The sequence below is a fragment of the Vipera berus genome, assembly GCF_964194415.1.
Source record: "Vipera berus genome assembly, chromosome: 14".
Lineage (NCBI taxonomy): Eukaryota > Metazoa > Chordata > Lepidosauria > Squamata > Viperidae > Vipera > Vipera berus.
The window spans coordinates 6,471,537-6,486,347 of NC_138217.1; the positions used below are offsets into that span (position 1 = coordinate 6,471,537).

General features: G+C 44.3%; 1 protein-coding gene across 1 annotated transcript in view; it reads left to right on the forward strand.

The window, feature by feature from the left end:
• The window catches only part of EP400 (E1A binding protein p400), an 80,489-nt gene that overhangs the window by 2,278 nt on the left and 63,400 nt on the right, over positions 1-14,811 (forward strand). The window contains exons 2-8 of the mRNA XM_081339109.1: positions 618-1,951; positions 8,491-8,578; positions 9,410-9,517; positions 10,146-10,549; positions 11,213-11,518; positions 12,926-13,111; positions 14,123-14,263. Of these exons, the coding sequence (XP_081195235.1) occupies positions 644-1,951; positions 8,491-8,578; positions 9,410-9,517; positions 10,146-10,549; positions 11,213-11,518; positions 12,926-13,111; positions 14,123-14,263 (2,541 nt within the window). The 5' untranslated portion in view covers positions 618-643. The remainder of the gene's footprint in view (positions 1-617; positions 1,952-8,490; positions 8,579-9,409; positions 9,518-10,145; positions 10,550-11,212; positions 11,519-12,925; positions 13,112-14,122; positions 14,264-14,811) is intronic.

A 14,811-nucleotide genomic window follows, 5' to 3' on the forward strand; every position in this document is an offset into this window, starting at 1 on the left:
AGGTAAAAAGAAAATAAAACTTCAGAATAAATCATCACTCTTGCACTTAACTCACGTCTGATCAAGTTCTGTCCTCTTTGAGCTGGCCTTTGATACGAAGAATATAGTAATTGATGATGTGCAGGTTTGTTCTTTGCAAGAACTAAGACTGTTTTTCCTAGTGCCCCAATATTTTTTAGTTTTTAAATAAGCCGCACTTTCTGGAGAGTGCAATTTGCAATCCACAAGAAACTGTCCAGGGTCTTCAGGGGCTGGAAGGTGACTTTAATAAAATGTTTCTATTTATTTGATTGGGAAGAGATGTTTTCAGTTAGGAAGATGGGTGCTATCCAATTAGATTTGATTCATAGTGATTTTTTGGACGAATGCGTATCAGTCCAAGATTTTGTCTATCCTTTTTGTTGTTAGCCTCTACTGTTTTCCTCAGCCCTGTCGAGTATAATCATTCTTAAAATCCAAAAACTATTCATAAAGGCATTTCCCTTTCTTTTCCCCTCTTAATCTCTCTTTGTGGATTATAAACTTTTGTATGGAGTTGTAGAAAGTGATGGTCCGTTGCCCTAACAAGGAATTTGGCTTAGGTTTCCCCTAACGGAACTTTGTCTGTCTTCTTTTAGACTCAGAGACTGCAGTCAGCGCGATAATGCACCATGGGACTGGTCCGCAAAATGCACAGCGCCAGCTCCAGAGGTCCCGATCCTTCACCGGCAGCGAGAGCGAAGATCAGCAGGCCAACTTGCCACACTCTCCGGCCCCTTCCTTTGCTCCTTCGGCCAGCCCTTCGGCTCCTCAGTCTCCCAGCTACCAGATCCAGCAGTTTATCATGAGCCGGAGCCCAGTAGCGGGGCAAAACGTGAACATTACCTTGCAGAATGTGGGACCTGTTTCAACCACCAACCAGCAGATCACCCTTACCCCGTTGCCAATCCCGAGCCCGACTTCCCCTAGTTTTCAGTTCAGCCCTCAACAAAGACGGTTTGAGCATGGCTCCCCCTCCTATATCCAGGTCACCTCTCCGTTGCCACCTCAGGTCCAGTCGCAGAGCCCTACGCAGCCCAGCCCGGTCTCCGTTCAGACCATTTCAAGTGTTCGAGCGGGCACCCCAGGGCCCGGCTTGGGGATGTGTAGCCAGAGCCCCACGCGGGGCTTCGTGGACGCCAGCGTGTTGGTGAGGCAGATCAGCTTGAGCCCTTCGAACGGCGGACACTTTGTGTACCAAGAGGGGTCTGGCCTGACTCAGATAGCTCAAAGCGCCACGGCCCAGGTCCAGCTTTCATCCTCCGGCACCTCGGTGACAGTCCGAGAACGTAGGCTCTCCCAGCCCCATTCTCAGACCGGCGGGACCATCCACCATCTTGGACCTCAGAGCCCTGTGGCTAGCGGAGCAAATATCCAAGCTTTACCTAACCCTGGTCACATTGCCACTAACAACCTGCCTCCCCAGATCAGCAATATCATCCAAGGGATGCAGCAGCAACAGCAGCAACAAGGGCAGCCCTTGAACAGACCTTTGGGATTTGATAGGACTTCTGCCGGATTAATCGCCGGGGTCGGAGGCCCTGCCTTCGGCATCACATCCCCACCGCCTCCCACAAGCCCTTCCCGGGCGAACATCCCTCAAGGACTAACCGGCCTCCCGCTGGCCCCCTCGGTCTGTGCCGTGGTGAAAAAGGCCAAAAAAGTGGAGGATATTCCCCCTGCCACTCCAGAAGCTGCTCAGATGAGGAAGCAGTGTCTGGAGCATCACCTCAAGCAGATGGAGGCTTTGAAAGAGGCTTTCAAAGAGTACTTGATTGAGTTGTTTTTCTTGCAACACCTGCAAGGGAATATGATGGACTTCTTGGCCTTCAAGAAGAAGCACTGCCTGCCATTGCAAGCCTACCTTCGGCAGAATGACTTGGATCTGGAGGAGGAGGAGGAGGAAGAACAATCTGAAGTTATCAACGATGAGGTAGGAACTCTCTTGGCCCACCTTGGCTAAAACCCGAGTACGTTAGCTAGCGTTTGGAAGGCAGTGGCTCTGCCTCCCTAAATGAAGCTGAATTGGAATCTTTGTCAGGGAGAAACATTTGAGGAAGACCAGAGGGTTTGGTTGGTCCAACGGTTAATGCATCCGTCTGCAAAACCCATGCTGAGTTATGGTGTTAGCACCTGCGCTAACACAAATAAGGGGGATGCGGGACGTTCATTTTGGATGGGGGTAAAATGTAGAAGTATCTTTTCATTCACCTTTGAAAGCTGATTGTAAAATGAGGAAGTGGAAGTTCCAAGGAAGTGGAAAAGTTTCTGTGTGAGTAGTGATCACTTCTTCAAAGAAACCACAGACTCCAAAGGAGATTGACAAAATCGTCCTTTGCAGGAGTTAGAATTGAGCGTGGAATTGTGTTAAGTCTCGGGTTTTGCTTTACTTTGTCACATCCCTCTATGATCTGAGATGTTCTCCTAGTTATATCTCAAAAGTATTATCAGAAAAAGGCTGTTTTAATAAGGAATCAGTTGTTTTGGGCTATTTATTTATACTCGTATAGAGAAAAAGGGGCAGGAACTTGATCCAGTTCTGTCTCTTTTTACACATTTGCTGTGGAAGACAAAAATATATTAAATATCACTGATAGAAGCTAGATGTAATGTTTGGATCCTGATTCATGTTCCTTCATTATGTTTTTTAAAAGTTGCAGATTGGTTACCCCAATCCAGTATTTTCTTTGATCGTCTTGCTGAAAATGTCCAATCTCCAGCTTTTTTCCTGAAAATAAAAAAGTTCTAATGTAATGCTTTGCATATACATACGCCTTTTGAATTTAGTGAGACTTGTTTGGTAATTGTATACAGAATTGCAATCTAAAGTAGTTACAATTGAGAATTGCAACCTAAAGTCAAAACATGTCAACATTTTATAAACTGGTGTTTGTTTATCTACTCTTATTTATTTGTAAAACTGCATAAACTTTGCCAATCTTTTATTCTGAACCGTGAGTACTCTTTATACGAATCCACAACTCTTTTGAGAGAGAAAGAAAAGAAAATCTTTCATTGGAATTTTATTAATAGTTTATGTTGTACAATTCCAGTTTGAAGTGTCATTCGTTTAACGGACAGTTGTTTTCTGAGATTATTTCTGAAGCCTCGTAAATTGACTCAATTGCTGTTTAGCTTTGTTAAAAATATAGAATATATAGGTTTTGATTTGTGGGTACAGTTTCCTGAGGTTTAAATTATGGCACATTTGGTTTTAATAAAAAATAGTGAGTATAATCGTACTGTTAGTAAATTAATAAAATATTTACCTCCGTCACAGCAATAATGGCTGTGTTCCTAAAAAAAAAACTAGGGATATTGGCTTTCAAATTAGATGGATTGATCATAAGGCATAATAAATATTCAGAAGGTAGTAAATGCTTGCATCTCCGTCACACAGAAAATTTAATTATTTTGTGCTGCTGAATTAATTCTGATAAAGCCAGGAGAAGCTACCACATTGATGTAATGTCCCTTCGTTTGATTTTAAACGTTTAATATTTAGGCAAAGGCTGCCTGTTTTAAAAGCAGGTATTACTGAGAAAGTCCTGTTAAAATCTGTTCACCTGAGAAAGGTGAGGTGCAGTAAAAGAAATCCCCCAGAGCTTTTCTGGATAAAATTAATGATGCTCTTTTCTGTCCATTGTGATAGTTTAAAAGATGGGCTTTTAACTGTCTCTCTCATCTTTTTTTAAATGGTCCATTAGATTGATAACAATTGTCGGATTTTTGTGACACACAGGCGTTTGCTTCCAGTTCTTAATCTGCAAGTAATCTTTATTTACGGTAGTTGTTGTTTAGTGGGACTGGGCAAATGTTTTTGGTCTCCATGATCCTCACTGAGATATCCAGCTAAATGTTTCTTACACGTTTATGCTCATTTTGGAAAATTGGTTTGTAGGGGCAGTAAGGTTGGGGAGCCAAAAACGGTCTAAACGGATTCAGGAAAGATAGAAGAGAATATTGGTAGCTCAGGGTTGAACTGTGGGGGACCTCGGTGCTCTCTGAGCTTGGCTGTTTTCTTTGCAGACGTTTCATGACCCAACTAGGAAACATCATCAGGGCTAGAAGAGAGTGGAGTTCGCTCTCTTTTTTTTTTATATTAGTGGCTTGCACTGTCGGTGTTGGTGGGAATGTTCTTGGTGGCTGTTGTTTACCAACAATCAAGCAGTTAAACAATACTCCGATCAAGGAACTATCAACCTAGACCAGGGATCATGGACTTCAACTCCCAGAATTCCTGAGTCAGCTATGCTGACTCAGGAATTCTGGGAGTTGAAGTCCATGAGTCATAAAAGAGCCGAGGTTGCCTACCCCTGACCTAGACAAACAAGCCAACAGTAAACAACAGCCTAACAAAAGGAGTTGCCAAGAACATTCCCACCAACACTAACAGGGCAAGCCAGTAGACCAGGGGTAGGCAACCGCGGCTCTTTTATGACTCATGGACTTCAACTCCCAGAATTCCTGAGCCAGCCATGAGTCATAAAAGAGCCAAGGTTGCCTACCCCTGCGACTAGTCTGTCAAAAGCAAATGAATCCCCCCCTCCTTTGTAACACTGATGATGTCACCTAATCAGGTCATGAAACGTCTGCAAGATAACTACCAAGCTCAGAACATGCAGGACCCCCACAGGATTTAGGAAAAGCTTTCACAAAACCACGGAAAACCGGCTTGTCTAACCAGCAAATGATAGTGTGTGACATGTTGACCATCGTAAGGGTTTCCAGTGTCTCTTCCTTCCTTTGTATATTGCAATGTCCTTCTCTTCTTCACCATCTTCTGCTAAGCTAAAGCAACGCACCTCATCGCTCGTCTAGATGGGGCCGGTCATTATGGGGAAGGGTGGCGGTTGGTGGGGAACGAACGGGAGGTGTACCCTCATTGCTTATATAAATGTCTGGGGCTCTTCTGAGTGTCTACTGTCTGTCGTGCTACTTTTGTTGTTTGTTAGAAAGCCAAGATCTCAAAACTTTAACCCACGCTAACGTCTACATGCAATTTCAATGTAGACTTTTGCATGGCCAGAGGGAAAATATTTGCTGCTAGCTTGTCCCTCACTCTGTTTTGATATACAACCAAAACAACAACAACAACACACCTCCCACCAGAACTCTTTAAACAAAAGCAATCGGAGTTAAACGAAGTTACACCTTTTGTTCTCAACCCCATTTGCGATAATGCAAAGTGGGACGCATTGATCAGATTTTTTTTCCTTTTTTTTTGGGAAGAGAAAAAGAGAATGAAAGAAAAAAAATGATTTCCCCTTTTGTTTCCCCCCTCCCAAAATATCTTCTCTCAGGTAAAGGTTGTGACAGGAAAGGATGGGCAGACTGGTACTCCTGTTGCTATAGCAACCCAGCTTCCTCCAAATGTTTCTGCTGCTTTTTCAATTCAGCAGCAACCATTTCAGGTACTTTTTTCAATGGATTTCAAAATCTTAGTTTTTCATCCCAGATGATGATAATACTGACGATCCTTATTTTTGCTCAGTCAGATTTGGTAATTGAAAGTGAAGTCTGTTTTCCCCCACCCCACCCCTTCTCCCCCCCCCATCCCAGCCCATCCCTTCTCATTTTAGAAAAAAATGAGCAGTAAAACATTTAAACTTTTCAAATGCATGAGTGTTCGTGGGATACCGAGAAAGTTTTTTATTTATTTACCTTGTCGCAAAGTTGCTGGCTGATTTCATTAACTTTCAGCTTTTAACGTGTTCCACTTGGTTTGCTTGTCCTTTGATTCCTTTGTATGTACTATCTGGTAACTGTGGGTCTCTCTCTGTCTCTCTCTCTCTCTCTCTGACTGTGGAATCTTTCTAAAAATTCTTTTTTGGGGGTCTGGTGGTGGTCCTCCAATGCTAACCTACAAAAATGACAAGTTTGCAACCGTGCCTGACTTTCTTTCTGGTTCAGGTTGAGCTAGCACATTTTATAAAGTCCATCGGCATGCTAATTTAGGGCCCAGTGTACGCATTACAGGATTGCCAGATTAACTGTAAGTGCGATGAAGCAAGCATGGGGTTTGCGGCATGTGAATCAATAATACCTTGATTCGGTACTAATGACAAACCACGGTTGAGTGTTATAAAAAGGAGCCTTTGCAGGTCTAGGACTAGGCGTTCGTTCTTCCTGCGACAGGAGAAAGGATAGCTTTGGCATTTAGATTTTAGGCAGTGAAGCTGTCAAACCTTGTTTGCTCTTAGGCTAAAAAATGTGGGATCCAAAAAAACCCACCACAAAACGTTTTAGATAAACAGACGTTTGCATCTTAAGTTTTATTTAAAAAGATTTTTTTTATAAATGTCACACAAGGCACCTAGACACTTTGAAAATGTCACAGTGGGGGGAATCCAGTGTGACTTGGCACCAGGTTTTGGTTTTCATCTGTTTGCTTTAATAGTTTTACTTATTTAGCTTTTTGTATCTTACTTATGTATGTTGTTTTCATTTTTTTTGATTGGGAGCCACCAGAGTTTGTTACAAGATGGGCAGCTACGTAAATGTTGTAAATCAATAAGGAATAGCCAGTAGATTATTGATCAATAAATAAGATCAACAGAAATGTCAGGGGATATTGCCTTTCTCTGTCCTGCTTGTTTACTTAGAGTAGGCCATTGCTTCTACAATTCAGAAGCAACAGAGTTCTGGTGATGCAGAAATCATGAGGCAGGGAAAAGAGACGAGAGATGCTTTCCCATTCATTCATTCATTCATTCATTCATTCATTCATTTATGAAAAATTATATTGGTTTTCAGTGTGTCTGAAATAGGCTTAATAGGAACTCTGGAGATGAATAATCCAATCCTTTGGTTAATGTCAATTTTTCCAGCGCATAATTCAACCCGAATATGGCTGTTGTAGGGCTGTATAAAACGTTTGTTGACCCCAGTGCCGCCCAGAGTCATTATGAATTGATTAGCCTGGAAATAAGCTAAATACGTAAGTTTACAAAGCAGCCCAGAGAGTCTCTTGCTTGCTACAATATTGTTGTCAGGAGCAGCTTTTCCAAGTGATGCATGCATTTCTTTACTGTGCCCTTACTGGTTCAGTAAAGATAAATGTCCATGCAGGAAAATATCCAGGTCTTTTTTATTTGAGGGAGCAAACGTGACACGATGAACTTTGACTTAGATACTGAGTGATTCGAAAGAAGTGCTTCTTCCCTCCAAGGTAGATTATTGGTTTTATTTTATTTATCACATTTATATAGCTACCTCTCTGAGCCAAGGCACCTCAGGGTGGGGCACAACAATAGATTTAAAAAATGAGGGTTGAAAAAAAAAACAAATACAGATATAAAAGACTATGTTTGTAAACATCCTCTTTACTATAAATATGTCTTTAAACGCTAATTAGTCAAAGTAGTAGAAGAAGAATAGAATAAAGCTGGAAGGGACCTTGGAGGCCTTCTAGTCCAGCCCCCTGCTCAAGCAGGAGAGTAATTTGTAATTTAAAGAGTAAGAGAGATCATTAGACGGTTAAGCAGATGCTCCATGCTTAATGGCAAAGCATCTCTTCCTTGGGTAGTACAGTGGGGAAAACGGCTACCTTAGCAGCCCGTAAAAGCAGGGGTCTTCAAACTTGGCCCTTTTATGACTTGTGGACTTCAACTCCCAGAATTCCTCAGCCAGGCACATGTGCCTGGCTGAGGAATTCTGGGAGTTGAAGTCCACAAATTTGAAGGCCCCTGCCATAAAGTATTAAGTAGAATCTTTTTACCGCTTGTTGGAAAAAAAAAGAGGATGCGAGACAGAACGGGCATTTCATCTCATTTCATGGACACATCCCTCTCTTCTAATATGTAATCCCACACCCATTATAAAAACAGCAATGTTCGTTGCCAAATCCATGACAAACTATATGGGTTTCCTGGCTGTAGATATAAGAGTCCAAATGTCAACAGCTTAGAAGAAAAACATCAATAAGGCAGAAATTTGCATGGGGAACTTGGAGGGAACCCTATGTACGTTGAATTATTTTCAGTGACACCGTAATGGCAAACTACTTCATCTTTCTTATTTAGAGAGAGAGTTGAGAATTGGCAGGTAACGTCCGCATTGCATGATTGTAGACGAGAGAAACAGGAGACAAAACAGCCGTGTTGAATTTTGGAGAAAGCCACCCATGTAATCTGGCAAGCACTGAGCTCTCCATAGATCTGTTTGTAATGCAAAATACAGGATCCGTTGATTAGACCGGGATGGTAGAAATACAAGAGAGGTTTGAGTTGCGAGAGAGAGAAAGCTCTTTAGCGTATTGTATTATTAGGAAAGAGAGACCCAACTCAGCTTTCGGCAGCTTTTATCTTTGCCATCGGAAAGATCTTTACCAAATGAATACAAAGGCAAACCTTTGGAAATCAAAATAAGCTCACATTCCTTCACTGTCGACTTTTTACAAACAAGGGTGAACTGCCTTTTTAAAAAAAACACACCTGTCTCCCACTCACAAACTGTTCTGTTTTACAATAGCAGGTGCATGCAGGGACTCCAGTAACTGGAACGGTGAATGCCATAGAAATTGAAGCCTTTAAGAGACAGCAAGCACTTACATCAGCAGGTATGGCCTCCTCCTCCTCCTCCTCCTCCTTCTGCACAACGTTTCCGGTCCCTTTAGGGTCTCGACCCAAAGACGGCTTCGATTCGTACTTTTTTTTAAAAAAAAACCCGCTACTCCTCGACTCGATCATTTGGCCAGGCTCTTGCGACGGAAAAGTCCCATCCTGTCTCCTCCAACAGCCACCTTTGAAGGAACGACATCTTCAGCCGCGCTCTCCTTTCGTAGTCTTGGTTTAAAACAAAACAAAAAAAAGCAAAACCCAGCCACATCGAAGCACAGGTAGTCCCCCGACTTACGACCACAAGGGAGCCCCGGATTTATGTCGCTAGGTGAAGTATCCATCGGGCAAGATCTGCCCCATTTTTTACGACATTTCTCGCCACCCTCGTTAAGCAAATCCCTGCAGTCGTTAACAAACAACGGTTGTTAAGCGGATCTGGCTTCCCCCATTGACTCTGCTCGTCAGAAAGTCACAAAGGGGGGTGGTGGTGATGCGGGGGGGGGGAGACACGCCAACCATCATAAGTACGAACCAGTTGCTGAGCCTCTGCATTTCGATCACGTGACCCTGGGGGATAAGTCATAAGTCCCTTTTTTTTCTGTGCCCTTGTAACTTTGAACGGTTGCTAAACAAACGGTTGTAAGTCGAGGACTACCTGTGTTTCTAAAGTGTCTTTTAGGGCCAGAACCCCTCCCGGTAGACTGGTTGATAGTGAGGTTCTGAACTCCTAGGGAGCAGCGTTGCAAAGCGTATCACCTGACACCCCCACCCCTCCATCCCCACCTCCTTGTGCATTTACCGTGCCATAAATGGAATTTGAATATCACCAGATTCGTCTAAGAGAACCCGAATTGAAGTGGGCCGGCACGGGGTGGTTTTTCAGCATCCAGGCGTGGCTTCAGGAGTCCCTCTTCAACAGCTCATGCCAACTGCACAAGGTACTGTGTGCCCACATGCCAGCCGCAGATTAATTTAGCAGAGGGGGTGGGGCGAGGGAAGCAGAAGCCCGCTCGAATTAAATTTTTCTTTTTTTTCTTCTTCTTCTGCCAACCTAGCAGTTCGAAACCCCAACCACTCATTCCGTGTCGAGGCCAAAATAATTAGTTCCGGAACCCCGGTAGTTCTTTTTTTTTTTTCCTGCCCCTTTTTTTCTTTTTAACGGATCTCAGTGCCTCCGTTTCTCCTTCGTGCCCGGTTTTGGGTTTTTTTTCCCGTAACTTCCTATCGACACTTCTCAAGCCGTAGGATGTTCATTTAGCCATTTAGTTCATCGCGAGGTTTGCTTTCCGCCGGTCGATTCACTAGGCCAAATCTTCCTAAATTCGGCGCCACGGTCAAGTTGGGTCAGTGGGTTTCTCTTGCCGGGATTCCCCAGTGATTTTGAATTTGCCGGTTCACGAAGAGGATGGTTTATTTAACTGACCCGAGTTTATATATATTTACGGTTGATTTACTTGAGTGGCCAAGTAAGTAATTCGGCGGACGTTTCCCGTCTTCCCTGTGCTGCCATTATACGTTTTTGAGCCTTGCCTCCTTAATTCTTTTTTTTTTCCTTTTGCTCTGCAGGTGGGATGCCTCCTACCCCTCAGACTGTGCAGCTGACGGGCCAGAAGCAGAACCAGCAGCAGTATGATCCTTCCAAAGGTCCCCCAGTGCAGAATGCAGCCAGTCTCCACACCCCACCGCCTCAACTGCCCGGTAGACTGCAGTCAACCAACGTGCCCATCACCTCTCTTCCACCAACGCTGCAGCTGGCGCCCCAAGCAACTCAGATGAATGACCCACCGGTGCAGCAAGCGGCGATTCACGTGAAGGCTCAGCCCCAAAGCGTGACGGTCACTGCCGCTGCTGCTGTGTCCCACGGCCAGGTTCAAGCACCATCCCAGCCACAAGTGCAGCCGACAGCGCATGGGCTGGGACAGATGGCCCCCTCCCAGGTGGTGCCCTCTCAAACCCCCACCCCACAGCAGGTAGGTAGATCCAGTTACTTGGCGTTTTAGTCAGGGGTGAGAATCCATTCTAAAGGGTAAAAGATTTCCTTTGCAAATATGAATGACCTTGCAAGATAAAATCTAAAGGAGCAGCATTAAAGGCAAAACTTAGCTAGCATTCTTGATTCTCAGTCAATTATCCTTTTTTAAGAGGCATTGTAAATGCGAGTGATCTATGCCCATGCATTTATTTCTGCAGCCTACAGTTGTGTGATCGTGCACATTTTTCTGTTCGTAACTAGAGACCTTATTGTGTATGAAAACCAACAGGCTTAGACCAGGGGTTCCCAACCCCCGGTCCGTGGACTAGTAACGGGCCACGGCATGCCAGCAACCAATCCGCACAAACAAGCAAAGCCCCATCCGTGGAATGCAGGCAACGCACAAAACCACGCACTCTCCAATCCACGGAAAAACCTCTCTCCATAGAACCGGTCCCTGGTGCCCCAAAGGTTGGGGATCTCTGGCTTAGACTATCTACTGTTCAGATCCAAGACCAGAGCATTATGCTTCCGTTCAATAAGGGTGAATTTGTGTATATATTTTTCTGTTTGACTGCTCCTCTAAAACAGAATATGGTTTATCCCTTGAAGCTGTTTGTTATTCTAAACTTGTATCCTAATTTATGCGTGTTCTTTGTAGATCACAACTCTGGCTCGTCCCTCCTCCGACTCTAACCAGAACTCCCAGCGTATTTCAGCAAGTGTGGTTCCTCCTACCTCAAGCAACCCGCCAACGTCTGTTGCCAATCCTGCGCCACAAACGACGCACTCAGCCCAAGCCAACCGATCCTCGCCAGGGACAAATAAATCAGCCTCTCCCGTTGCCTCCAAACCCCCAGGGTTGGCAGTGGCGGCAGCGCCCAAAACTCAGAACACAGCACAAAACACCACAGCAGCCCTGCCCCAGGATAGTGCGCATGAGAAGTTGGCTGAGCAAGTGAAGTTGGTGAGAGTTTTTCTTTCCCTTTCTAATGCCAAAAAAAAAGTCGCTTGTGACCATTTTTCATGCTTACGACCGTTACAGCATCCCCATGATCACGTGATCAAAATTCAGACGCTTGTGAAATGACTCATGTTTATAATCATGAGCCGTGGTGGCGCATTTGTTAGAATGCAGTACTGCAGGCTAACTCTGCCAACTGCTAGCAGTTCGATTCTCACCGGTTCAAGGTTGTCTCAGCCTTCCATCCTTCTGAGGTTGATAAAGTGAGGACCCAGATTGTTGGAGGCCAATAGGCTGACTCTAAACCGCTTAGAGAGGGCTGTAAAGCACTGTGAAGCGGTATATAAATCTAAGTGCTGTTGCTAGCGCTATTAACCAATAAATAGCTGCATGCCAACCCATCTGGCCATTTCAGTCCATAGTCTGAAAGAAGATGTCCATGTTCCAGTTTTAAGATTTAACAGAATAACAGAGTTGGAAGGGACCTTGGAGGTCTTCTAGTCCAAGCAGGAAACCCAATACCATTTCAGGCAAATGGTTAGTGGGTTTTATTCATAAGTAAATGGGTATTAGATCGTATCCTTTGTTCTTATCAAACGAAATGTATATTTATGCCGTAAGGTAAAGGTTCCCCCGCACATGCGTGCTAGTCGTTTCCGACTCTAGGGGCCGGTGCTCATCTCCGTTTCAAAGCCGAAGAGCCAGCGCTTGTCTGAGGACGTCTCCGTGGTCATGTGGCTGGCATGACTAGATGCCAAAGGCGCACGGAATGCTGTTACCTTCCCACCGGAGTGCTCCCTATTTTTCTACTTGCATTTTTACGTGCTTTCGAACTGCTAGGTTGGCAGAAGCTGGGACGAGTAACAGGCGCTCACTCTGTTACGCGGCACTCAGGATTCAACCCGCCAAACTGCCGACCTTCTGATCGACAAGCTCAGCGTCCTAACCCACTGAGGCACTGCGTCCCTTTTATTTATGCCGTACTGCTATGCAAATATCTTTGGAAGTAAAATCCATTAAATTCAATATACACCAATCCCCCAAATACATAGGATTGTAGCCAAAACCCACCTCAAATTAGGATATAACATCAAAAATATTGAGGAATTCCGAAACAAGTAGTTTTTAAAGAATAATGCATAAGCAAGATAACAGTCAGGTTGTCTAATGGTTTCCTAATCTCTTCTTAAAAGCCTCAAGTGTTGAAGCACCCACAACCTCTAGAGGCAGGTCATTGCATGAATTAATTGTTCTCACTGTCAGGAAATTTCTCCTCAGTTCTAGGTTGCTTCTCTCTTTGATAAATTTCATGCACTGTTTGAATTCTTCGCCTAAAGCTCCCTACTTCTTTTGATGTCACCAGAGACCCTAGCCACTAACTTACCGTTCTCCCTTGCTTGCCTCCACAAGGAAAACCACGTTCACCAACGCATCGCGGAGCTGAGAAAGGAAGGCTTATGGTCTCTGAGACGACTACCAAAACTTCAGGAGGCCCCCAGGCCCAAATCTCAGTGGGATTATCTCCTGGAGGAGATGCAGTGGATGGCAACAGATTTTGCCCAAGAAAGACGATGGAAGATGGCCACCGCCAAGAAGGTCTGAATGATGGTTATTTGTAATTCCTTCGCAAAGCCCAGAATGAAGAAACATGAAAGAAACCAGGGTCCTCACTTGTTTGGACTATAATAATCACAGTTTTCTGGTACAAACAAATGGGGGTGCTAGTTTAACTGGCCACAAACTGTTGAATAAAGTGGAAGAGGTTGGTATGAGAGATGGAGTGGGCTGATGTAAGGTTTGTACGCAAGACTACTTAACCCAAGAGATAACTGTTTGTGCGTAAGTCAGGGTGCAGTTAGCGGAAGCTTTCGTGACCACCATGGTGTTTTGTGAGCTGTTTCTGCTGATGTTCTCTAGGACGCTGAGTTTTTCTTCAGCTCCTGAGCAAACCCATTTGTACATTTTATTCCCTGCATTTATGGATCAAATACATCCAAGGGCATCCATTCGGTTTATTCCCAGAATTTTTGTTCAGGTGAATCGTCCAGAGAACTAACACAAAGCAAGTACTGGTATTCAGTTTAATATTTTATAACTAAATTCAGACAATAATTTGAAAAGCTTCCTGATAAGATGCAGAGAGGCATCTTCACAAATTTAGAAGATCTGGCTGGGGAATTCTGGGCGTTGGAAGTCCACGCGTCTTTTAAAGTTGCCAAGGTTGAAAAACTCTAGCTTAGATGTACTGCCGCTGCCATTCCCAGAATTTCTTAGCTAGGAAGAGCCACGGGAGCTGAGAAATTCTGTGAATTAAAAGTTCAGGCAGATCCTGGGCGCTGGTTTGAAGGAAGCTGCTGTAGTCAGGATTAGATAAACTTTTACATACGGGAGCTTTCGAAAAGTTAATGATTAATGCAAAAAAAAGGCAGCTTTTTCATATATACGGCATGTGGCATGATAGAATACAACATTAATGCATGAAGAATTTGCAAAAAGCAGTTATTTAAAATGTCTGTCAAGCATTTTATAGCTGTTAAAGGCAGAGCTGTAATAAATTGGTGGAGGACCCCACCGTCTAGCAATTCTTCTTTTGAATTTTTACGTTAGATGGTCAGGACAGTGGCTCGCTACCACGAAGAGAAACACCTCAACGCAGAGAGGGCTAAGAAGGAGGAGAAGACCAAGTTAAGGCGTATCGCTGCTACAATTGCCAGAGAAATAGAATATTTCTGGTCTAATATCGAACAGGTAATCCTTCTCTTTCTTTGCCAGTCACTTTTGAAACCCTCGAACTGTCGTGGGGGGGGGGAGGAAATTCTCCCTGGGATGTTTACCCTGGGTGAACTGGACTCCCAGGTGAACTGGACTCCCAGATAGACATTCACATTTCGTGATGCCCTGTGTGTGTGTCCGTGTCAGTCCGGAAAGCTGCAGGCAGCTCTGATCTTCAAATTTCCCAGCTTCTCTTGAGGTGTGAGCAGACTTGAGAATTTTGCTGAGAATTTTGACCGAGAGGCCTTTTGCACAAAGCCGTTGTGGTTCCCTTGCTTGGCAGGAGGGAACATCTCTGTGTCCCTGCTCAAGGACGTTTTTGTCTTCCCTTGTTAGGAGTTGACAGAGATAACGGGGCTAAATGTGACTGGGTTACGCGGCTTTGAGATCATCTCTTTCTGTCATTAGAAGATTCATTCTAAGGTGACATAGCACCTTGGTAAGACGCGGTGGCTCAGTGGGTTAGGATGCTGAGCTTGTCGATCAGAAGGTTGGCAGTTTGGCGGGTCGAATCCCGAGTGCCG